General features: G+C 44.2%; 2 protein-coding genes across 3 annotated transcripts in view; one reads left to right on the forward strand and one right to left on the reverse strand.

Moving 5' to 3' along the window:
* USP22 (ubiquitin specific peptidase 22) overlaps positions 1 to 10,571 on the reverse strand; it is a 103,441-nt gene extending 92,870 nt beyond the window's left edge. For both annotated transcript variants that reach the window (XM_064153586.1, XM_064153585.1), the window contains exon 1: positions 10,351 to 10,571. In XM_064153586.1, the coding sequence (XP_064009656.1) occupies positions 10,351 to 10,476 (126 nt within the window). In that variant the 5' untranslated portion in view covers positions 10,477 to 10,571. The remainder of the gene's footprint in view (positions 1 to 10,350) is intronic.
* Positions 10,475 to 22,112, forward strand: LOC135180383 (basic proline-rich protein-like). The gene is made up of 4 exons (XM_064152738.1): positions 10,475 to 10,736; positions 10,870 to 11,281; positions 11,448 to 11,546; positions 20,921 to 22,112. The coding sequence occupies exons 1-4, from the start codon at positions 10,475 to 10,477 to the stop codon at positions 21,363 to 21,365; spliced, it is 1,218 nt and encodes a 405-aa protein (XP_064008808.1). The 3' UTR covers positions 21,366 to 22,112.
* Positions 22,113 to 23,540: the final 1,428 nt, after the last annotated feature.

Below are 23,540 nucleotides of genomic sequence, written 5' to 3' on the forward strand. Positions count from 1 at the left end.
GCCGTACACAGCTTCCAAGCATCACCATTCAGGTTCTCTCCCAAGACCCCACTCTCCCCCCCTTAAGCTACTGAGGCTACAGCTGTTCAACCCTGCACTGACACTGAACACACAGCCAATTCCGGTGAAATATTATTAAGAGGAGGAAAAAAAACAAAGTTCTTTTCATCTTTATCTGTTCTTTCTGGTTCACAGTAAAATTTCACCTACACAATGCAGCTTATAGTCTGACAAGAACATGAAGCTAGGAGCTGGTAAACCTTTAGACTGATAGGGGCAGATACACACCTCCACAGCTAGAGCTGGATTTTATGTTCCCCACTCACTTCAGCAATAACGCACTGAAAGGTCAAATTTTCACACTTCTTGTTTTCCTCTGGGAAATCCAATACTGTGCTGTTCTGCATCTCAATGGCATTTCCCTCACCCAAATAATTTGCCAATTCCATCACAATACCCACAGATACAACTAGGTTTTAAATTTTAAATCAAGTTTTTTGAATGCATGATTTGCTACCTCATCATCTTCTTAACATCCTTTTCACCTGTGTTTAACACAGTTTGTTTGCAAAACAGTTTCAACCTACAGATACAATGTGCTTACAGAACTAATTTGCTTGCTTGGTTTAAAAAAAAAAAAATCACTGTAACAAAGTAATTCTTCAGGTTACCACTAAACTGAAGTTGGTTTTTGACAGTATGCAATATGAAGTCTAATGGAGATAAAATCCCCACCTCCTACTGCCTGAAATTTTTCAGTAAGGGCCTGAAAACTTTCATTCCAATTCCGAGATGTCCCTGTGACCTCAGACATACCAAGATCTCTCCCCTCAAGTTTCCTTTTCATAAAATACTTAACCGCATGGATGAACAAAGGATTTCCTCATCCTCATGAAGTAATTTCTCTAATGGTCCATGTGTATCTTTCATTTTCACACTTTGTAGTATTTCACAGATACACAATTATATACTCTGCATAATTACGAACTCTGGTACCACTCCACTGCTCTTTGTGATTTAGGCCACTTCAATTAGCAAACAAGTGGTTGAGAGCAACTCTTCTGCAAATTTGAATCAATTCTGGTAACTGAATCAACACACAAAAATGATAAGGAGATGCTGAAAAGAAATTGAATTTCTTCAGGCAACTCTAGAACTTCCACATCAAGGAAAGCTGTTAAGCAGAATCAGTATGTGACAGGGAAACACATCACTAAGAGAAGTAAGACAAAATTATGCTGGACCAAATGCAAGGTATTTCCTTAGGGATCAGCCTCACAATTACAGAACACAGCCTTGTTCCTCTCTATGCACATAATTCCAGTAACTCTTGAAACTATTCTCAGTGCTTTCCTCGTTCTGTTCTCCATATCATCATCCCACAACCAGAAATACAAAATGTACTCACAAACGATTAAAGAATTGAGTAAATAATTCAGATAAATGCACCCAATAATAAGCTTTTTTGGTGGGGAAAGACATTTGCTAAGAGCATCACAGAAGTCAGCAATGTGCAGTAAACAAGATTATGTGAGTTTCACCCTGGTCACTAGCTGCCAATGAGCACAGTGATCCAGCTCAAGAACAAAACTGGGCAGTAATATGAAGATAATGAACCACAGCAGAGAAAAACATAAAACCCTAAGACAAATTTCTGCATTTGTCACTAGAGGGCACAGGGTCACAAAATCTCACCTAACATAAATAAGGTATTGAAATCAGTCAGCTATCTCAGCTGTCTTCACTTAGGAAGTCACCGTACATCTGCCGGGCAATAAATCTTACCTTTATTTACCAAGTACATTCAAAAGAAGGGCCCTTAATCTGCCTTGCATGTAGTAACAAGTCTGAATGCACAGGACAGAAGCAAAAATTATTAGACAAACTTTGTGAAATAACATGATGTGGTTCAGACACAGAAAGAGGATGATTCATCTTTTTAAAGCAGGGATTGGTGCAGGGAGGAGGTAAAAACAAAGGTTATAAGCTGCTGCTTTCTCTCCTTGTGCTAATACACACTGAAGTAATAGAATTCAAGTCTCTACTTTATGCAAAACAAAAGCTCTTTAAAAACAGAAGCAAAACATACATATAAAAGCCCTGGCAGTCAATTCAGTAAGATGAATCCAAAGCCAAATCCTACTGAAAAAAGGCTACTTGGATGCATGAACTCCTGAGTGACAAGCGAGGCAATCACCACAAATGGAACTCAATGCCACATCAGTGTTTGATACTGCCTCAACCCCTTCAATTAACCATATTCAAACACTGCAGAGCCTTTCATTAGTTAAGGCAAAAAAGTTAGTGCTAATTTTGTAACGTTTACTCTTTGGATTTATACACACTATCTTTTTAATTGTGGATTAATATATGCATATGGATTAAAATGTGCTTAAATACACTAAGGGAAGAGATGCAGATTAAGACAAGAATGAAAGAAGAGATATTCTAATAATCTCTTGACTGAAATATCGATTAATTAGCTCTACAACTTAATTATATATAAGCACAACTCACTGAACCAATGAATTACCTTACACATATGTGCAGAAGAGTTTGGCTGTGTACAAACCAACTGGTACTGCAAAACCAGCACAGTGTAAGAACAAAAATGCGTCAGAGTAGTTAAACCCAGATTCTCTTTTCAGACTTAGTAAGGCAGTGTCACATTTAGTGAGATGCTTCTCACTGTTACTTTAATATAATAGTGAACATTTTGGATGTTTAATAACAAATTTGTTACATGTCATGAGAACTTGCACTAGCCACATTTATTCTAAAGAGAGTAAATTTAAAGTGTGGTAAAACCAATTTTTGTTACAACATCCATTTCTTTCCTTTTTGAGTTTCACCTTGTTTTGTCACCCAGTTTTTTGATTCAATGACAGATTTAGTATGCTCCAGACCTTCCCAGGGATATGCTGACATCACCGGTGGTGCTACACAAAAGGTAGACATGTTAATTTCAAGCACCATTAAACGCAGGAACGACAGAATGAGAAGTGGGGGAAAAGTCATCTTTACCAGCTTGGAAGAGCAGCAGAGGCAGATAGGAAGAAAAGGGGGGGAAAAAAGACAAAAATTAAATTAGCAAGTCATTTTAAAAACCTTGAGTAACCATTCTACCCAAGTAGAAGTGAAATAAAGTTGAATATTCGCTGTAATTCACAGACAAAAGAACACCACAAGATCGACTGCTTGCTGCTAATCAGCTACCAACTGATAAAGTGAATCTCAAGTTACTTTGAGTCAACTGGTGTCTGGCAACAGATCACTTCACTGATGCTCAAATAGGTCCTGAAATAGATAAAAGAACTCTTTTTCTTAAACGAGAGAGATAACATGGTCTCAGCACTGAAGCAAAGCACTAATCATTCTGGAGTTACTATGGAAGTTGCATTAATGTGGAATTTCCACCACTTGGAAATTATGCTTTTTGAACAACAACAACAAAAAAATGCAGGTTAATTTTGCAGCGAGTAACTCTTTACAACATTGATCGTGGCACCAGCTAATGCAGCAAAGTTCTTATCTTGAATTAAGCAGCGTGTACATAAAGGACTGCCAAATCAATATGTAAAAGAATACAACTACCAAGACAGAGCTTTCATCCAGTCAGAACAGATCTATCACCTCCTAGAACTGCTTCTGCTAAGAAAAGGTTCCCAATTCAGGCCTCTCAGATAACATATGGCTCTCCCTACACTCCAACACTGCTTGCTGACAGCACAGCCCAGGATAACATAATAAAGTGTAATGTCATCATAGCATTTCACTCATTTAGCTCCACTGCCCATAGGTTAACAAGAGATTGGATTGGATATGGCTGCTCTAGGAAGCTCTTTCTGTCCAGGTCTAGAAAGGATCTAACAAAACTGGCTCTTTGCATGGTTTTAAACAAAACAAAAACAAATGGAAAAACATAAAAAAAAACCCAAACCAAAAACCTTTACAATATATTTCTAGTAACTCCAGCAAAACCCACATCACCTTCAGTCTGACTTTCTTCTGATGCCACTACAATTGATGTATAAGCAAAACTACCTATGCATCTCCTCTTCTTAGATGCTGCCAGCTGCTACAGACTCTATAAATAACTTCAAGAACCATGGAAATCTAAGAATTAAAATCCCAATGTTTTCAAATAGCTACCAGTCAAATGAAGTGGACAGGTGGCCCTACATGTATCAGGAAAAAGACATAAGAAACTACAGTACCAAATCAGTCACACAGAAATGGGTACAACTATGGGTGCTGGGTTTAGTGGGAGAGACAAGCTTTTAAACCAAGTTAATCTTTCTCTGGTTTAAATCAGCCACCACAGCCACCCTTGGGAATCAAACAGTTGAACAACATTAGTTACAAACTGGAATTCCCAGAGTACATCCCAAAGGAGAACATGCTTGCTTTGTTTTCCCCTCAGACTCCAACAGTGGTAAGTCAGGAGCGGGGGAATCGGCAATTCACAAACAGGCATCTTCCAGTATCAATCAGCAGCATTCACCCCTTGATTTTTTACTCCAGTTACTAAGACACAAAATCTTCAAATGAAAGAACGTTTGAAAGTGAATTGCAGCTCCAGTTTCATGTTAACACTACAGATTAAGGCCTGAAACAAAAATGATAGTATCAATTAACCTTTGCTTGGAATTTTAAGCTGTGATGACTTAAAATACAGCTCAAAAGATAGTCCAACAAATCAAACAAAGCCATTCCACTCTGCTCACATTCACACTATAGCCAGCAAACATTGAAAGCTTTCAACATTTTCAACATCAAGCAAGATCACTGACTACAGAAAAATTTATTAAAGAGATGCTCCTAACAACCTGGCATCGATAAATCTTCACTACCAATAAGAAAAAAAGGAAGTCTTCTTATCCAGCATATCCCTATTTTTTTTTCCTTCATTGAGTTTGTGCAAATCCATCTTCTCTCTCTGCAACAGAGAACAAACAAAAGAATGGAGCAAGTTGCATCTACTGGGCTCATTTGTCTATCTATCTACATTAAACAAATAGAGAAGGAAATGGTTCCAGTAAAACTCCTACTCATTAGCCAGCTTCAGTGACAGAGATCTGTGTAACCTTTACATCAGACTGCATGTGTTGACCTGAGACAGAGATAGGAGCAAGTGTTCAGGTAAGTCCTGATGGCTCAAATCTCATACCTCAGAGTCCATGGTGCAACACCAACTCCTAACCTTTGCCCAGAAACCAACCGTTTATCTAAAAATGGTGGTAGCTTTAACACCACTAGGAAGGAGGAGGTCTTGCATCAGAGTCTTCTTTGGCACCAGAGACAAACTCAGTGGAGCATTCTCAATCTGCCTTGTCCCATATATGCAAGGCTCTGATGTGTCTGGAGCTACAATTTTCTGTCTGGTTATCTTTCACACCAAAGAATCACTTAGTCTTCACACCAAAAGGTAAAGAAACATTACCTTTAGCAGGCCTAAAGACCTTTTAACTCCTTAGAGGTTAATGACTACGAAAGATTGTTCAGGTATGGAACTGAAGACCCCCTGAACAATGAAGTCTGCAGTTGATTTTGACATCTCCTATGGGTTTTCAGGGAGAAGGTAGTCCCCACAAACCATGAGAAAGAAGAGCATCATTCCTGAGTGAATCAGAGAGTTCACAGGGGCACCCAGAGCAGAGTATTCATCTAAAAGAGATGCTACTTGAACCTTCTTCTTTCAAATGCTCCATGGTATTTGTAATCCAGAAGAGTTCGATGCATATGCTAAAAACATTAAAGAAAAAAAAGCTAATAAATCCTTATTAATTTAAGCAATCAAAACACGAGGCCTAAGAAGGAAGCACAACTTGGTAAGCTTCCTTGCTCATCTGTTATGGTAGAGAGCAAACTGCCTAAGCAACACTTCCCTGCTCCTGGACAGGTATACGGCTGTACAGGGAAAGCAAGAGAGCAAGCATGCCCCAACAGGCATGAGATGAGATGTTCCAACATTAGCTTATCCTGTGACTGCAACGTTGTTTTAGCAAGGACATGTTGATTTAGACTGTGAACCACAATATTTGCTACTGAAAATATGACATAGCATTCATTTACTAGAGATATTACTAAGCTTTTTTCTACTTGGGAATTTTAGAAATTAACCAAAGCCATTTCAGTTTTTTGTATCTATGCATTATCTGACCAGTATGATATGGAATGGAGTGAGGTCACAAGTGCAAGGCGAGAAGGATACCTGAAAAAAGGTCATCACCTATAGAAGAAAATGTTTCCTCATAACTGAAAGCATCCATCAGTCTGAAGGGTCCATGTAAAGAAAGAATAATGGGAAAAACAACAGCAGCTCTCAAACAGGAAGAAATATGCTAGAATGCACCCGCTGTCAATGAGAGTGTACAACTCCTGACAGGCAATTATTCTTTGATCTATTGGTAGAAGCACAGAACAAACACTCTGAAATTCCAGACAGGACCTTGTGCACATCATAGCTGTGGTCACGATGAGCACTTTTATCATCAAGAGCATTTTCAGAACAGTGATAGTAAAAAACGTAGAGAACAAGAAAGAGTTTTCCTCTGAGGTGTATAGTTGAGTAAGACAGAATTTAATTGTAAATTCAGCTGCCCTTCAAAGCACTGAAATCATTACTTAACAGCTCCTAGACTCTACATGTCTCATTTCTCACTGAATACCAAAAACTGCACTCACCACTGCAAAAGATACTCTTCTCATCTGTAATTCTGAAGGAATAAGCAAAGCTTTTGAAGTGCGACCCTACAGAAAAATGGAAAAAGCTGACACAAGGGGCTGGCCTAAGTCTTTTTAGCATCCTCTGTCTGTTCCATAATTTCTGAATGGAAGGAAGTGGTGTCAAATTTAAGGACCTCTTAGTGCTACTTAATTCAGTGTGAGATGATTTCCACATCAAAATATTCAAGGTAAAGTCCATGACCTACAGAAACATGAGCTTTGCCATCAGCTTATTAAACAGTTTCTAACTATTACAAATTAAAAACCAAGAGTTACAGGTCAAAGTCCCAGAGCCAAGACAGTCAACCAATTTTGTGCCACTTTACATACAACCTAAGCCCTGAAATCTAGTTCCAACCTTTAATCCCAATTACTACAACTTCAAGAACCATTCCTCAAACCTCTTCCCTTACACCTTTTCCTCTTGAGTTTGACAGGCAGGTTTTCTCTCTGCCTCAGCTTTACCATCAACATACTGACACCAGGACAAAGCCTTTACCTACTCATACATACTACAACTGCTGCACTTTACTACTCTGGCCAAGGTGCAGCAAGGTAAGGCAAGCCACAGCCTCAGTTCTTCACGTAGATACCATACACCATGACGACAGCTCAAATCCCGCTGCAGATAAGGCTTCAGAAGCAAGCACACTCCTAAAACCTTCACTAGAATTCCAGTACCTACAAAGATATATACATTATTGCCTCTTGCTTCTGACTGACAATTCACATAGCCATCCAGGAGAGAGCTTTCCAACTGTAAACTGTGCTTTACAGCCCTTCTGTTCAAAATGTTGGCTGTAAAGCATACTGAACTCAGAGCTGAAGCTTGTAAAAGCTTACTCACAGAAAAGACAGGTATTAAAAACCAACAGCAAACAGCAAGCAGCATTAAAATGGTCTTTCAAAGCATAATGCAGCAGGCAGTGTAAGTAAAGCAGGAGGAACGGACCCTTTCTGCCCCCTGCAGTTGCTATTGCTATCTAGATTTTTGAGACAGCCTTAGGAGGGCTCATAGCTACCGTTATAGAAACCCAACAGTCTGCATCTGGCCATCACCAGACAGCCAAGACAGTCTTTACAGATAGATTCATCTAAGAGTTACACTGACCAATGCCTCCCACTAACCATCAATTACATATGTCAAATGTTTCCTGTGGTAAATGATTGATGTGTTTGTCCTTGATTTTGCAAAAGAAAATCACCTTTTAGCAAACCTTTAAATCGACTTCATTATTCTGATTAGGATTAAAAACAATAATCCTTATCAATAGGTGCTCCACGGCAGTCAGAGCCATGCTCCTAAAACATATATACACACACATATAAAACATATAGAGAGAGAGAGATAACACTGAAGGACAAAGGACTGTTTTCTGATTTGTAATACTATAAGCATGCTTCCAAACAGAAAATACAATTCTTCATATTTGATATGTAAAATGCACAGATTGACAAAGAACTGCAGTAGAGAAACATTCCATGGAGAAGGTCTCCCGTCCATACGCAGGAGAGGTTAGTACTATAACTATCATTTAAACACTTCCTTCAATCCTCATGATTATACAATGGAAATTGAGCCCCAGATTCAGCTAACCAAAATATTTTCAATTAGCCAATATCTGATTGTATACTCTCATATTATTTCAGCTCAGTGGAATTCTGGAATCCAACTATTTTCAGAATGGCAGCCTGCTTGAAAAAGGAGGAAAATAAAACATTTTTAGCACATATATTTGTAAAATTGATGTTTTCCATGAGATGACTGATAAATCTGAAACAATCCTGTCCTGCTTTATGAGCCTGACTGTGCAGAGAGGAAGTGAGAACAGATTGATTACAATGGAATATTATCTATTTCCAGCTGTTTTTTCAAGCAGTGATGAACACATTAGACTTCAGCAGAAACAAAACCAAACAGTGGCAGCATATAAATGGTGTGGCAGGTTATACAAGATGCTCCACATTAGCTTTTTTTGAAGAGGTGATTTTGCTAATGAAATTTGGTTGTCGTTCTCCACATAACACTTGCTTTATATTTGTCTTCAGACATTTTCTTTCCTGACTTGTAATTTTTTTTTCTTCCACAGCACAAACATTTTGGTTCCTCCATTTAAACCATAAGTACCACACAGTACATGCCAATTTGTATTCTGACATACTAAAAGCTAAATAAAACCAGATTTTGATTAATATAATTTATAATATGAAGTTGCAGGAAACATTACTAAAAATATATAAGTTTGTCTGTATTTTGTTGGGTTGATAAGTGAATACATTTAATACGTGTCTCTTAGATGCCATCTTTTTACTTTTTAAGTAAAAAAAATGGATTGTCTGAGAACATAAACACAAAAAAGTTAATAGCTGCCTCACCCCTGAAGTACATCTTTCATACCCGAGTTCTGCTATGAATCATAAGCTGCGCAGTTTAATGCAAAGCAACCGGGATCAGAAAGTTTTCAATGGGTTGCTTCAAACCAAACACAACCTTGTGCTGCCCCCCAAAACAAGTTTTGCTACATGTAGCTGTCCTGCCCTCCTCAAGTCATGAATATGATGATGCCTGATAGAAATTTGCCAAGTCACTTTGAAGTAAAACCAGTTGATTTTGAGGGAAACCTGTAATTAGTTGCGTAGTTTAAAAGTCCTCCAGAACACGCATGTGGGTATGGAGGTAACTTTAAAAGATACGTGGGGGAAAGTGCTCCTCTCACCTTCTGCCTCATTAATAGGCTTTTTCTCCTGATCTTTGCCTGTGCAAAGCCCCAAGCACCAACACACTCCAAGAGCAAACTCCACTCTACTCCAGACTAAGTCCGTTCCTTTCCTTCCCCTGCCCCACTACAGCATGAATCCCCTTTTCCAAGTGGATTATCATCACAAGCAGCTTTTTCTTTTCCTTTTACGATTGAAAAATAATAAAACCCAGGCACTCTTCTCCCAGGCCTCGGGGCCCCGCAAACCCGCTCCCAGTCATTGTGCTTGCCCGCTCTCCCCACGAACACGCCCCCGGCCTCGGGGGCTCCCCACGCTCGGGCGCGCCCCCGCGGGGCTCCCTACCACGTCCCGACGGCACAAAGCTCTGCTGCAGGCCGGACGTGCCCGTTGCCCCGGGGCCACCCCTTCCCCCACCCACCGTATTCCGGGAAACTCTCGCTGCCTCCCGCACCTCCAGGAGGCGGCGGCAGCAGCGCTGCGGTACAGCCCCGCTGCGGAAAGCCGGCCCCGCTGCCGGGGCAGGTGGGAGGGAGGGAGGCCCCCGGGGCTGGCTGCCGCCTCCATCCCGGTAACCGGCCCCGCTATACACCCCCGCCCCGGAGGCCGCAGACACCGAGCGTTTCTTCCTCCCTCCCTGCCAACAATCCCATGCCGGAGCCCGGGCCCCTCGGGGCGGGGACAGGGCTGGGGGACGCCGGGGCCCACCTGCCCCGTGGGGAGGGAGGGAAGGCGGACGGGGGAGTCGTCCCCTCCCTGCAGCCCGCGGGCAGGCCGAGGCGGCGGAGTGCGTGTGAGCGCTGGAAGGAGGGAGCGGAGGGCGGGTGGGTCGGGGGAGGGAGGATGGGGAAGGGACGGGAAGAGAAGGGGGGTGGATGCGAGCTCCCCCCTCCGCCCCGGTACCTTGCGCTTCCTGGTCTCGGCCGAGCCGCTCCACACGAAGCACTGGTAAATCGCTCGTAGGTTCTGCTTCCAGTTCTCCACCTTGAAGCCGGTCACATGGCAGCACCCGGCCGCCGGCGGACTCATGTCAGACCCCCCCACATCAATCCGCCCGCAGACGGGCCGGGCCGGCGGGCAGCGAGCCGGCCCCTTCCCCCCCTCCGCAGCAACCGCACGGACACGGACGCGGGCACGGGCCGGGGCGGCCGCGCGCCCGCCCGCGCGCCCCCCGCCGCCGCCGCCTCGCGCCCGCCCTCAGGGGCTCTGGCCCCTCACGCCGCCGCCTCCTCCTGCCCCGCGGCCTCCGCCGCCCCCGCCGGCTGCTGTGGGGGCGCGGGGAGCGGCTGGCACATAGAGCCGGGGCTCCGCGCCGCCACGGCCCCCCAGCTCCGAACAAAGCGAAGCGACGGGCGGGCAGCGCGCACTCCCTTCTCGCCCGCCCTCTTCCCCCACACACAAAGATGGGGCTTCTCTGAGGAGAGGAGGAGGAGGAGGAGGCGGCGGCTGTAGCGGCCGCTGCCGCCCCCGGAGTGGCCGCCGCTCCCTTCTACCTCATAGAGGCCGCTGTGGAAGCGGCGGGCGGAAAGGAAAGGGAGGGGAGGTGGGGAGGGGGCGCTGGCGGCGGCGACCCTGGCGGCGGCGACCCTGGCTGCGGTGTAAGCGAGCGTGTGTGGGGAAGGGGCGAGTCTCCACCCGCCGCCGCTCCTGCTCCCCCAGCCGGCCGCCCGCTCGGCTCTTGTCTCTTTAAACCGCCCCCCCCGCCTCCTTCGTCGTCTCCTTCCTCCTCCTCCTCGCCCGCACCCCCCTCCGCCCGCCGTGAGCAATGGTCCGAGCCGCTAACTCAACCTAGCCCGCCAGGCCTGGAGTGGGACAGACCAACAGGAAAGGGGCGGTAAGTGCGCCTCCTCTGCCCCACCACCCTCGGGGGAAGGAGCCGGAGCGGGAAGGAGCGCTACAATTGGCTCTCTCGCCTGTCACTCTGCCCCTGAGGTGTCCTTCTCTAGCGTCTCATTGGTTTCTTTGCTTTTCTTCTCCCTCCCTCCACCCTTCCTACCCAGCTTTTTCGCCTGCCGGAAAGGGGCGGGAAGGGCTCGGCCGATTGACAGGACGCCCGGCCAACGGAGAGGAGGGGTGGAGTTTGCGCGGAGAATACTGAGGTGGAATTGGCTGAAGTAGTCGTCAGTCGCTCTCCAGGGTGAAAAGGGATTGGTGAGGGGGCGGCCCCTTCCAGCAGCAGTCCGTGCTGCGGAGGGAGCGCTGCTGTCACATCCGCTGGTCCGGGCTGTTTGGTTGCTCCCTCTGATTTCCTGAGGGGAGAGGGGCGGCGGCGGCGGCTGGGCCGCTCCCTGGGGCAGGGCTCCCGCTCCTAGGGCTGGGCTCTCTCCCTTCTTGTGCCCCTGTGTGCTCGGCAGCGGCCCTGCCTGGCAGGCTTGGCCTCCGCGCCGGGCGGAGTTGCAGACGACTGCTAACAGCCTCTGCGCCGCTCAGGGCTGCAACCGGGGTTGGGGGGGGGCTCCGGTAGTTCCACAGCGGGCATCAGTTAGGTCAGCCGGTATGACGGGACAAAATCAACTCAAAAATCAACTCAAAAGGCAGATTCTTCCTGCTTATCGTTCTCTGGTTCAAAAAAGCCGAATGCAGTGTTGTGGGGGTAGGTCGGGGTGTAACAGGCCTCGCCGAGCACCGAGATCGTTGAGGTCTGGGGAGAAGCTCGGTGCAGTGCTTCGATTCGCCGTGAGGACCATATAAGGTCCTTCTATACTGCCATCCTGGTGTTTCAATGGGGACGAGAAAAAAAGTAGTGTATAGCCAGAACTGGTATTTCAGCTTTTTGCTATCCGAGGAAAGGAAAAGACGGTGAAAAATACTGGAATCTCTTCATGGTTTGAGCTTCTGCAGCACACACACCACAGGGTTACATAATGGGGTGAAGCAAGAGAAGGATGGGAATGCTGCCGTGACCTGTGAAAAGAAAGGCAGGAGGCTTTGCAGAGTCTGGGCTCTTACACAAGCCCTGGAAGGACTCTGCAATGAGAAAGGTGGTTAACTTAGCACTGCGTTATTCTGGCAAACGGCCTTTTCAATACATAATATGTGTTCTTTCTCAGACACTGTAACCTTGAAGTCTTTACCTGGCAGTGTTTTACAAAACCCTCTCCACTTTCCCAGCCTACTGCTGCAACCTGAAGAAATCAAAGACAATTGCAACGCTCACTTTCAAACAGAGTCACTCTTTCCTTCAGTGGTGCTGCCGTTTTACAAGGAAAGCAGGGTATCTAGGAATGAGAGATGTTTGGCAAAGCAAGGAGGGGATATAACACTAGTGAAAAGCCTGAGTTTATACCCTCAGATTGAGAAGCAGCAGCAGGCCATGCTGTCCTGCCAGCATAGCAGTGTGCCCTATGACCTGTGAGGATAATGTGGACCCTTCACAGTGCCTGTTAGCCTCTCTGAAATCCCTCTGCTATGTAGTTTGGGGATTACAGACACAGCAACAAAGCTAAAATTGCCCCACGGGATGGGGAAAAAAAAAAGATGCCAAGAGACAGGAAAGGGCCTGGTTACCCCACTGTGTACACAAGCTGGTAGAAGTTGTGAGTGTTGCTGATTGCACTGGATGTTTCAGGAGATTACATGTGAAATCTGGAGCAAGGCTATACCTTTTTTTTGACCCTGCATAATCGTTAGACATGTGAAGTCAACATAGCGAGCATGCAGCCTACACATCTTGGAAAGGTAACGAGTAGTGGTGCTGCACTTCCTTCCAGCATTTTCCACTCTCACCCTCAGACGTCTTGACCCACGACTCTGCAGCATAATGCTTCCAACACTTGAGTGTTACAGCTCTGGCTCCACCTACTTACCCTGAAGCATCAGAGACACCATGAGCCATAACTAAGAACTTCTAAGTCCTCATCTTTTCGGTGCGAGAAGGTCGCTGCATGTACATGGCACCTTCCTGACCCTAATGAGAACAGCTGAATGACCCCAGCGTTGATATTTCCCACTTCGAGAAGCAGATGGACATCTTGCTAAGACAGCCATTCCCTGTATTCCAAGTGGATCTTTCAGAAACATATGAAACAGTAGGAAGCAACTAAGCTGTATTTACTTCCACTCTTGGGACAAGATCCCTGGTGATACCTTTGGACCTTCCCTTTCCTTCTTTCAAGCCCCAGTGTGCAAGGCTCCCTACACTACTTACATATCAATACCAGTGCCTACCTGATGATCGGTAGGTTGTTTCCCCACTCTCTGCTGCTCTCAAATCCTGTCCTAGTTCCTAAACTGTTTAGAGCAGGAACATTTCTCTTTTTTTTCAATTTTGCAGTGAGGATGGTGACTTATGAAGTATTGCAATAAGTGGTAATAACTGAGCTAAAGTGAAACCTTTGAAGATGTGAGAATGCTCTCCTGGTGTTGAAAAGCAGCCTCCTGGATTTGCTGATGATCCTTTTATTCCACTAAATCACTGTTAATATTCCTTACTGACTTATTGACTCCAGTTGTAACAGAATTGTACTCTAAACACTGTATACTTGTCATATCCTCACAAAGACAATGCCAGAGAAACTTCTCACATCCCAAGACCAGACATAGTCTTTAATATCACTCTAGTTTTAACACCAAGCCTACAGCAGGCATATTCAAGTGTCTCACCTAAGAAATGTCATTGACTGTTTTAAATAACCTTGATCTTTAGCAACAAAAAAGCAGGGGAACATATGGATTTTTTTACATTTATTAATCAAAGAACTCTTCTCAGAAGAAATGTGTGTAATCCATTATTGCCTTCTGACATAACCCACTAAATTAAGGAGTAATAAGAATGAGTTCTCTTGGATCTTTCTCATCCAGATGCAAAGGGCCATCAAAGGCAACTACCGATTAGTTTTAATTCAAAAGCCAGTCCTCAAGCAGACCCTGATCTCTGCCAATCTGCTTCTTTTTTTCCCCTGCAGCCTTAAAATTAGCTTGTCATCCACATCCAGTTTCCTCTGAATCAAACCAGGGTTTAGCTGTGATCATCTAGAAACAAGACACATGTTGCCAAAGCACACTGACTGGTAGAACTTAACAATAAGTGATACTGCCTCAGTGTGTCATTATCCCTCTCTGTCATCCTAGAAGGCTGTCCCAGTAAAAGCAGTTTGAATTTCTTTCTTCCTAAATGTGCTGCAAGACCTCTGATTTGTGCTCTGCTGTAAAGTGCAAAATAGTTTGCTAAAGAAAAGTTGCAAAATGTGCGTGAGGCTACATGCTGAGATGCCAAGAAGGCAAACCAAGTTACAGAGCTGCCAGCACGGGTATCAGTTTTAAAAGCTTCAACTCTGTGGGCAAACATTCATTAATCCCACCCATAGCCGACAGCAAACAAGTGCAAGGTGTGGTGTCTCTGCTCCTGTCGTTGTCCCACTTTCTGAGCCCAGGTCAAGGCCAAAGGCATTTGGTCTCTTCCCAGGCTCTCTGAGAAGATTCACGATTCACCACTCCCTTTTTCTATAAAGTTCTTCACTGAGGCCTTGCAGTGAGAATGTAGAAACTCACTGCTAGACACTGCTGTTAAAGTAGTACCTTTGAATCTGACTTTATTGTGGAGCCTGAGGCATCTCAGCTTCTGATTGCAACCCATTTAGCTCACTATTAGCCAAACTGAGTCAAGTTACAAGGGTCCAAATGCCCTGATGTCAGTAGCAGGCAAAAGTACAAACGCATTCTCCTTCAGGACAGCTAACCATTGTTTCATAGAATCACCAGATTAGAAGAGACTTCCAAGATCATCAAGTCCAACCTAAAGGGTTCTCAAACACTGGAACTGGCCTCCATCCCTAGAGGTGTTTAAAGTATGCAGCCATGTGCTGCTAAGGGACATGCTTTGGCACCAGACTTGGTAGAGTTAGGTATTTGTTGGACTCAATGATCTTCAAGGTCTTTTCTAACCAAAATGATTGTGTGATTCCAAAAGAAAGCAGCAGGCTTTGCCCTGTGAAAGTAACCCAAACATCCCCTAGAACAGAGAGGCATTAAAGACGACCTGTGTTTAGTTCAAGGTGGATAGAACTCAGTGGGATGGGCGATGAACATCCTGACAACATCTACTGTTTGTTCTGTATAATCTGAGTATTGCAGTTAAAACAACTCCCCCCAATATTAGCACAGTCTAAATGCAAGCAGAGAGTTATTCTTACACTGCAACAGCCTACTGTTACTAATCTTGGGCAATTCTCCATGGCTACCACATCAAAACAGGAGATAAAGATAAAAGAGAACATTTCTGCCAACGAAATTTAAGTCCATCTCTCTGGTAAAAAAGAAAGGGATACCCCAAAGACATTGCACAGTGTGCTAGTTTGAGGCCAAATGGAATACTTTAATGAGGAAAATTAGATTATAGGCTGTGAAAAGACAAACAATAGTGATGTCTGCTTCAGTCATAGGTTTGCTGAGATATATAAAACCAAGAACACAAACATAGATAAGACAGTGTGAGAGTCTCTATTTGTTGGAGTCAGTAGTGTCTGTGCTTTTCTCATGAAATCATGGAATCAGTCAGGGTTGGAAGGGACCACAAGGATCATCTAGTTCCAACCCCCCTACCCTAGATCAGGCTGCCCAGAGCCTCATCCAGCCTGGCCTTAAACACCTCTAGGTATGGGGCCTCAACCACCTCCTTGGGCAACCCTTTCCAGGGTCTCACCACTCTCCTGGACTTTTGTTGTGTAACTTAACTAATTCTGCTTCTAACCTCCCTTGCCGATCCTCCGAACTCATCTTGCACATAAGGCAAACTCTGGGATAAGGTAGAGGGATGGAAAGACGGGGAAGGGTGTTTGGGAGTCCCTCCTGGGGACACTAATTTCTGGGAGGGGTATTGTGCTTCTGTATTACTTTTAACTTGTATCTTTCTGTATATAGCCATATATATTTGTAATATATTGTAAGTACTTGTTTGTATATTGTGCTAAGCTGTGAATATAAAGCTCCATTCCTTAACTTCCAGCTAGCTGAGTTTAGTCTGGGTGATTTCTTAAGAGTGGAGAGGCAGGTCACTCCCAAACCCTTACACATATGTTCAATACCCTGTAGATGCTAACACTTCCATGGAGCCTTCTGTCCCCACATTTACTCTCCATAGGGTGTGGTGGTGTTTGCCTTCTGCAGAAATAACACCAACTGTGAGTTTATAAACAGGAGTGTTTTAAGAAACACCTGCATTTGTTAGTTGTTTCCCTCATAGAGAAACATTCCCCTTGGGAAAAAAAAAACAAAAACCAACACTGATTTTTCTCTCTAAACAGCTCAAGAACAATGACAACATTTAACTTTTCCTGCCACCTGAGGTTTCATGGCCCACCATGCTTAGCAGCCCTGCTGAGGATGTGCGAAGTATTCTTTGAGCTACAAAGAACCCAAGTGCAGGACACCCACCCTTGACCACACCTGCTGTCAGAGAGCTTAGGCCCATTATCACCTCCCAGAGACAGGAATGCAGAGATTTGAAGATCATCAAATCATAGAATTGTTCTGGTTGAAAAAGACCTTTTAAGATCGTCAAGTCCAACCAGTAATTCACTCTTAGGAGACATTTCCAAGGTATGGAGATGTTACCTTTCAAACTTGAGGTTCCTCCAAGGTTTTCCTGGCACCTTTTTTCCATGAGGAGGAGTCTCTTTAAGTCATAAATCCAATCTGAGCTTCTCATTGTCAGTGAATAATTTTGGAGCAATTGTGAAAATCCACTCTAAAATAGTATAGGAAAGAATGGTTCTTGAGATGTTTTGAGGCCAGCTCTTGAGTTGGGGAGCTTGAGGCAAGCTCTAGAAGGAAGCAGCATCATTAAACCCTCCAGTCTTGTGAAAACACCAGAATCTTTCCTGTGAAGTAGAAAAACTTCAGACTCTGCAAATAACTTGTGATTGTCCCAGCCCACACATAAAGGTGACACAGCAGCACGGAGCAGTAGTCAAAACAATACAGGAGTGAAAAACAGCAAGAAGGTTTTGTCATGTAGTAAATGTCAAACCAGGGCCTGCTCCCTGCACACAGAGACACCAGTTTACAAGTTTGCTGTGGCTCGATTTACTCTTGGGCACAGCTTGGGAATGTTTCTAGAACGAGACCTTTTGGTGCAACAGATAGCTTGGGAAAGGATTTGCCTCTGAGGGAAGGGAACAATTTCAGTCCCTCCTGTGTCTCTTAGAGGAATTTTTAATTTTAAAGCATTGATGATTATGCTAATTTGCACTTACCCCCAAATGCCAATGGAATATAAATGTTGATAGTAGCTAAAACATACTGCAAATGTGCAGCACTCTTCCTCCAGAGAGTCATCCACTGTTACATGATAGCTCAGCTGGGAAGAGGCAGAGTTCTTCACATGGAAAAACAAAGTAACTGTATCCTCCAGCCATGCCATCCCGAAGTGGCACTTCTAGACTGCAGGATGGCCATGAATCATTTGTTGCTTTACCGTTTGGGTATTGTTTTCCACACAATGTGTGTTAAAATGTCCACTGCAGTTCTCAGGCAAACTCCAGCCTTTCTCTTCAATCAGCACTGTGAGGGACATCCAGGATTTAGCTGGGACTCCTCACAAAAACTTGGATTACAGCTGAAGCTCTCTTAAGTCTGAACCTACAAGAGACTGAATACCTTGGCTCCAAAAATGGATTTGAAGGTGGCTTATTCAGGAACTTTCATCGTCTGCTTGTTTGAAACTGAAAGGTTCTGCAAAGTTCTTAATTCTGCACAAGCTTGTCAGAAGTGAGAAAGGAACTGGGAATATGTTGTCTTAAAGCAGTACTGCTTCTAGCAGAGCAATCTAAGCAGACTCCTAAGTAGGCACTCCTCTGAAGAGGAGAGAAGCAGGGTTTGGGTATTCTGTGGAGATGCTGAACCCTCCATGCCAACAACCAGTAGATAATACATGGCCGATTCCTCGGGAGCTATTCTCTGTTTTTCGAAGCACTCTAAAAAGCACCAATTCTCTCACAATCTAATGGGAAAGAACTTGCAGAGTGACTCAGCTTATCAAAACTCACATGGAGGAACTTCTGAAACCCTAACCAGAACACTTCTGACATTTAAAAATTGCTCTCATTTTAAATATTCAATGATTCTTTTTCTATCCCAAACCTTTCTTCACCTAAACAACTTCCATGCAAGTAGTAATACCATTGCTTGATCCAAATTCTTTTAAGCACATCAGATTTTGTGTCTAGGTGTGAACCTCTGGAGATACCACAGAATCTGTTGTGTGCTTCTGCCTGAAGCTGATTGCCTTTAGTTCCCAATAAAGGTCATCTGAGGTACTTCTGACACCTCACAGTCTGTAGAGAGAAAACACTGTGTACCTGCTCATTTATCTCGGGGACAAGGTACTGACCTTGCCATGAAACTACATCAGCTTCTCTGAAAACAGGTTTTATTTTCAGCCCAGTCCATTGCTAACAGCACCTCGGAGATGGCAGATTAGAGGCACCCACATGGGTCAGTCCCAGTATTTGGGACAGAGTCACTGCTTAAGTTCACAATATTCAGTGACAATACTCAGCTGCACAGGTCCTGCCAGAAGGATGCTCGTTAGTCTAAGGAGTACAAAGATAGGTGGATTGGAATGGATTTAGGTGGATTTGAATGGATTGAGATGACTTAGAACTTTATAATCAACTACCTGAAGTTCTCCCTTGGAATCATGGACCCCTGGATAGCTAATTGCAATCCACTGAAAATAAGCTTCCTCCTCTTTGTGATCTGTCACAGACCTCTTTGAAGTAGTGCACGGAATTCCAAAGATTTGTGGCCCGTAGTTTGAAAAGAGTCCTAGGAAAACAGAATGCCTGCATTTATTTTCCTGAGGACCATTTGCTAGGTTTCTCTTCAGCCCTGTCAAGGATGAAATCCTGGCCCCAGCTGAACTCTACAGGAATTCTGCCACTGACTTAAATGGAGCTAAAATGTCACTCCTGGTATTTGTCAAGTCAATTACAGCCAGACAATACTTCAACATCTGGCTTCAAGTGAGCACACAGAAAAGTTCACTCCCTTAGTCTCTGCAGACAACACAGGACATTGCCCATTTCAACAGGGAAAAAAAAAATTCTTTTTGGCAAACTTCTTATAATAAAGAGTGAGGTCTGTCCAGTGACACCATCGGAACCAAAACCTTGATCCTCAGCATATAGTTCCTGGCAACAGCATCAATGTATCCTCTGTTATGTTCTTGGAAGAGTGTCAAAAGCCTCCATCCACTGTTGAAAGTTGTTTTGTTGTAAAAACATTGTTTATAACAACAGATATGTCCTCAGCTGTGGCTTCCCACAGATGTGGGAGGGTTTCACCCAATTCATCTTCTGGTTCCCAAAGCCACTGAAAGGTCCCTTGCTAGGTTCGACAGCAGCTGGTCTTACTGGTCTTACCTAAACCAAAGGTATGGCTGAAGGATCACTGATTATAGAAAGACATCTGGTGTGAGCTGCTTTCCCTCTCTAAAAACCCAGCTGTGACAAGAGATCATTGTTTTATTGCAAAATATTCAAGCTAGGTCAACCACAAGTGGGATACCTCTTTTCACGGGAGGAAAAAAAAAAGCTATTTGATGAGTGGAGACTTAAAAAAGAAAATCTACTTGAATGGCAAGAAGCATGGGATGTCTGGAATAAAAGTGATCTACAAAACCAGAGGCTTTTGTGCTCCAGGTTAGAGAGGATCTGCACACTGTCGTTCCCTGCTCTGAGCACCGGTGAGTTACCACACTGCACACCTGTGCAAAACCAGCTTCCCTCCATCTCATTCCATCCCCCTGGGAAGCAAAACCAAAATCAGTCTCCAGTATCTGATAAGCCTTAATTCCCAGCACTTAAATAATTAGCTGCTCAAATGTACAAAAACAACTCTCATTTTCTGGATTAATGAAGGAAGCTGGGTTCCACCGAGCAAAGCTATTATGGAGCTGCTAATGCACGGTTTGATTTCATCGCCTGCCACTAAACACAGAGCGATGCAGGCTCCTGGGAGAGCAGAATACAAGGAGAGCTCTGCTGGAGGGTTGAAGTGGAAGGCACTGGGGGAAACCCTAGCAATACTCTGTGGTTTTCTGCAGAGGGAGGGCTGGTTTTGTTTGTGAGTCTGCTGAGTTTCATCTGGCTTTATGAAGATGCCATATAACCCAAAAGAAGTCTAGAGCTCAGGGAGGGCCTAAGGGGTGGGTGTTTTGCTTTAATCACAAACCAGGCAAAGGCAGTTTCTGAAGCAGAGTAACAGAAGTGTAACACATGCAGAAGTCAAAACCTTGGGCAGCTATGCAGCAGCTTCTGCCCAGGTTCTGTAGCTAGAGCAGAGAGCTGCAGTGCGATGTCTTTCACAGCTGGAAGGCTACAGTGGTACTGGAGCGTGCTTGTCCTCCCTGCTCATTTGACTCAGGAGCTGATTTGAAACTGGTCGCAAAGTCAATCATTTTGGTACCTCATCTTGGCAGGTACAGGCATATAAGCTCTTCAAAACAAACTTCTGTTCTTTCTTTTATGTCTAGGCACTGGACTGGTGGTTTCATTTCTCCTAACTGGATGAAGAAGGGACTGAGAAAATGTCAGGCTGCAAAGGCTGCATTGCTCTGCCTTGGGAATTTAAAATCCTTGACAGTCACATTAAACCAACAACTCAACACGACTGGAACTGTGCCTTTCACCTATCTGCATCACTATTTTGCTGCCTTGCCCCAGACTCTACTGTGTTACACAGGCATCACCAAAAGCCCACCTGAAGTTGTATTTGTGGTACACCAAATGGAGATATCATTACAGCTAGACAACAGATGCCAAGTCATGCAACCTCTCAGACAACAGAAGATGGAAAGCCCTGGGGTGCCAACTTCCTCAGATTCTTCAACCATCAAAAATCCCTTCAGTACATGTCATTCTCCCCCACCTATTAGTACATTCAAATTACTGAACCTGCAGTTCTGGGTATGGATTTGAGGCTAAATAGTTCCTTACGCTGAAGTTCTTCTAACCGCTGTGCTGTCAGTATGCCCTGAGGCACATAACATCTGTCACACAAACAAAACACAACAAAACTTTTGACCTCTGTGAGAAAAGCCTGAAATTATAATAGCAGCCCTGGGCTACTAAAGGAACGTTGGTGCAACCAAGTTCAGAGAGCAAGGAGAAAATCAGTGGAGCTGTGATGGCTTTTGCAGCACTTTGTGATTCAAAGCCCAGCTTTCAGTGATGGGGACCAAGGACATAAGGGACCTGCAGATGCTTAACCTCATCACCTTCCCAAGTAAGAAGAAGTTTTCTAGAGGTGGCCAGTCAAGATAAAGCATCCTTGAAAATACAGAGATGCTGCTTCTTAAGTCAGGGCTTGTTGGCCCACCGACTTCAGAGGAGTTCCACCCCCGTGTAATTTAGCTGAAGCAATCAGGAAATAATTATGTACAGTGGAGAGTTAAAAGATGGTAATTAAACTGTACAAATAAATAACTGAAGTGACTAAAAAAACCCACTCAAAGCCTACTTTTGGAGCAGTATTTAATGTAAATGAATCACTTAGTGGACAATGCAACAATCATCTGTTCAGCTTCTATTCATTATCAAAAACAATACAATGGGATTGGCAGGGAACAGCCATGTGCCAAAGGGAGCCCTTTAGGAAATACCACAGAATCTCTACTGGCTTTTGTCTGTTCTTCTATTGTGTCCTGACAATGCTTTGCTAATGAATGTCCAATGTCATTTCAATTGTCCTCATTTGTTTTTTGTTTCTCTCCCCAAACCCAAATCAGTAGTAATTTTAGCCTTTCAGAATGAACTGAGATACCTGTTCATCTTTAGGAAGACTTCCACACCTTAGTATCACTTTTGCCAAGGAGGCAGAGGATATGTGTGGTTTCAAGGCGGCCTGGGAAATCCCACAGTAAGTGATGAGGCAAAATGCTTTGATTTGGGCAAAAATCCAAAAGAAATCATCACCTACGTTTGAAATGCTTACTGAATGCAGTACTTCAGTGAGTTGTACACTTAGTAAAGTCATCTTTTGTTACTCAATTTGAAACGACACCAACGTCCTTGGAAGAAATGAGCTACTTTTCAATGGGGTGTTTGTACTGATCATGCTCAGCTTTATCTTGGATGCAAGCTAAAGGGAATCATAGACTCATAGAACGGTTTGGGTTGGAAGGGACTTTAAACATTATCTAGTCACTGCCATGAGCAGGGACACCTCCTCTAGACCCGGTTGTTGTAGGTCACATCTAATCTGGCTGTGAACGCTTTCAGGGTTGGAGCCTCCACATCTTCTCTGGGCAACCTGGTTCCAGTGTTTCAGCACCCCGGGGTGGGGGTGGGGGGGGAGAATTTCTTCCTAATGTCTAATTGATATTGAGCTTCATCCAGTTTGAAGCCACTACCCCTTGCCTCTACATGCCTTTGCAAGAAGTCCCTCTCTAGCTATCATTGAGGCCTCCTTCAAATACTGGGAAGATGCTCTAAGGTCTCCCTAGATTGACCACTAGGGATCTGGGGAGGTGAACATACCAGGCAGACACCTATGCTGGAAGAAACAGAGACTAAGCATACAGTATTAAGGACTAAAATACTGCCATCGTGCTTCAGAGCGGATGATCCACTGGCACATCTCTTAGACTTACTGGTTTGGAATACCTGAAAGCTCAAACTTGATGGCATAGCAGGTATCTATAGCTACCCACAGGTTCTTACCTGGTTACATGGCTCACTCCTGCTTGGCTGCCACAGCTTACAGCTCTTGCAGTGTTGCTCCTTCAACTCTTTGTAAATCAAATCACTGAAACAGTCTGAGTGAAGAAAAAAAGAAAGAGAAAAGGCAGAAAAGAGAAAGGAGTGGGGCAGATAAGTAGGATTTTCTGCTGAGAAAAAGCTATGTGGAAAAGCACCCAGGTTTGACTTCCTGAGGTTGTCTCTGAGGTTGTTCTATTTTGTGTTAAACAACATTCTGGGCTCTGCAGCAAATCTCTGCAGCCAGAGATTATTTCTGTCGAATCCAGTGATGACAGAGCATGTGGGTTTCTAGTTAACGCTACCTACAATTTGAGCTAGGAATGCAGACTTCATAAAAACCTTTCTCCTAGCTCAATCTCCCAAATCAGACAGACAGAGATGGCATCAAACCCC

The sequence above is a fragment of the Pogoniulus pusillus genome, chromosome 13 (assembly GCF_015220805.1).
Source record: "Pogoniulus pusillus isolate bPogPus1 chromosome 13, bPogPus1.pri, whole genome shotgun sequence".
Taxonomy (NCBI): Eukaryota; Metazoa; Chordata; class Aves; order Piciformes; family Lybiidae; genus Pogoniulus; species Pogoniulus pusillus.

Bases quoted from the DNA above. Each gene is read 5' to 3' on its own strand.
- LOC135180383 (XM_064152738.1), top strand. From the start codon at position 10,475: ATGTCAGACCCCCCCACATCAATCCGCCCGCAGACGGGCCGGGCCGGC. The intron at 10,737-10,869 runs GCACATAGAGCC...TTCTCTGAGGAG, and splicing joins GGGGGCGCGGGGAGCGGCTG to AGGAGGAGGAGGAGGAGGCG. The intron at 11,282-11,447 runs GTAAGTGCGCCT...CTTCCTACCCAG, and splicing joins AGACCAACAGGAAAGGGGCG to CTTTTTCGCCTGCCGGAAAG.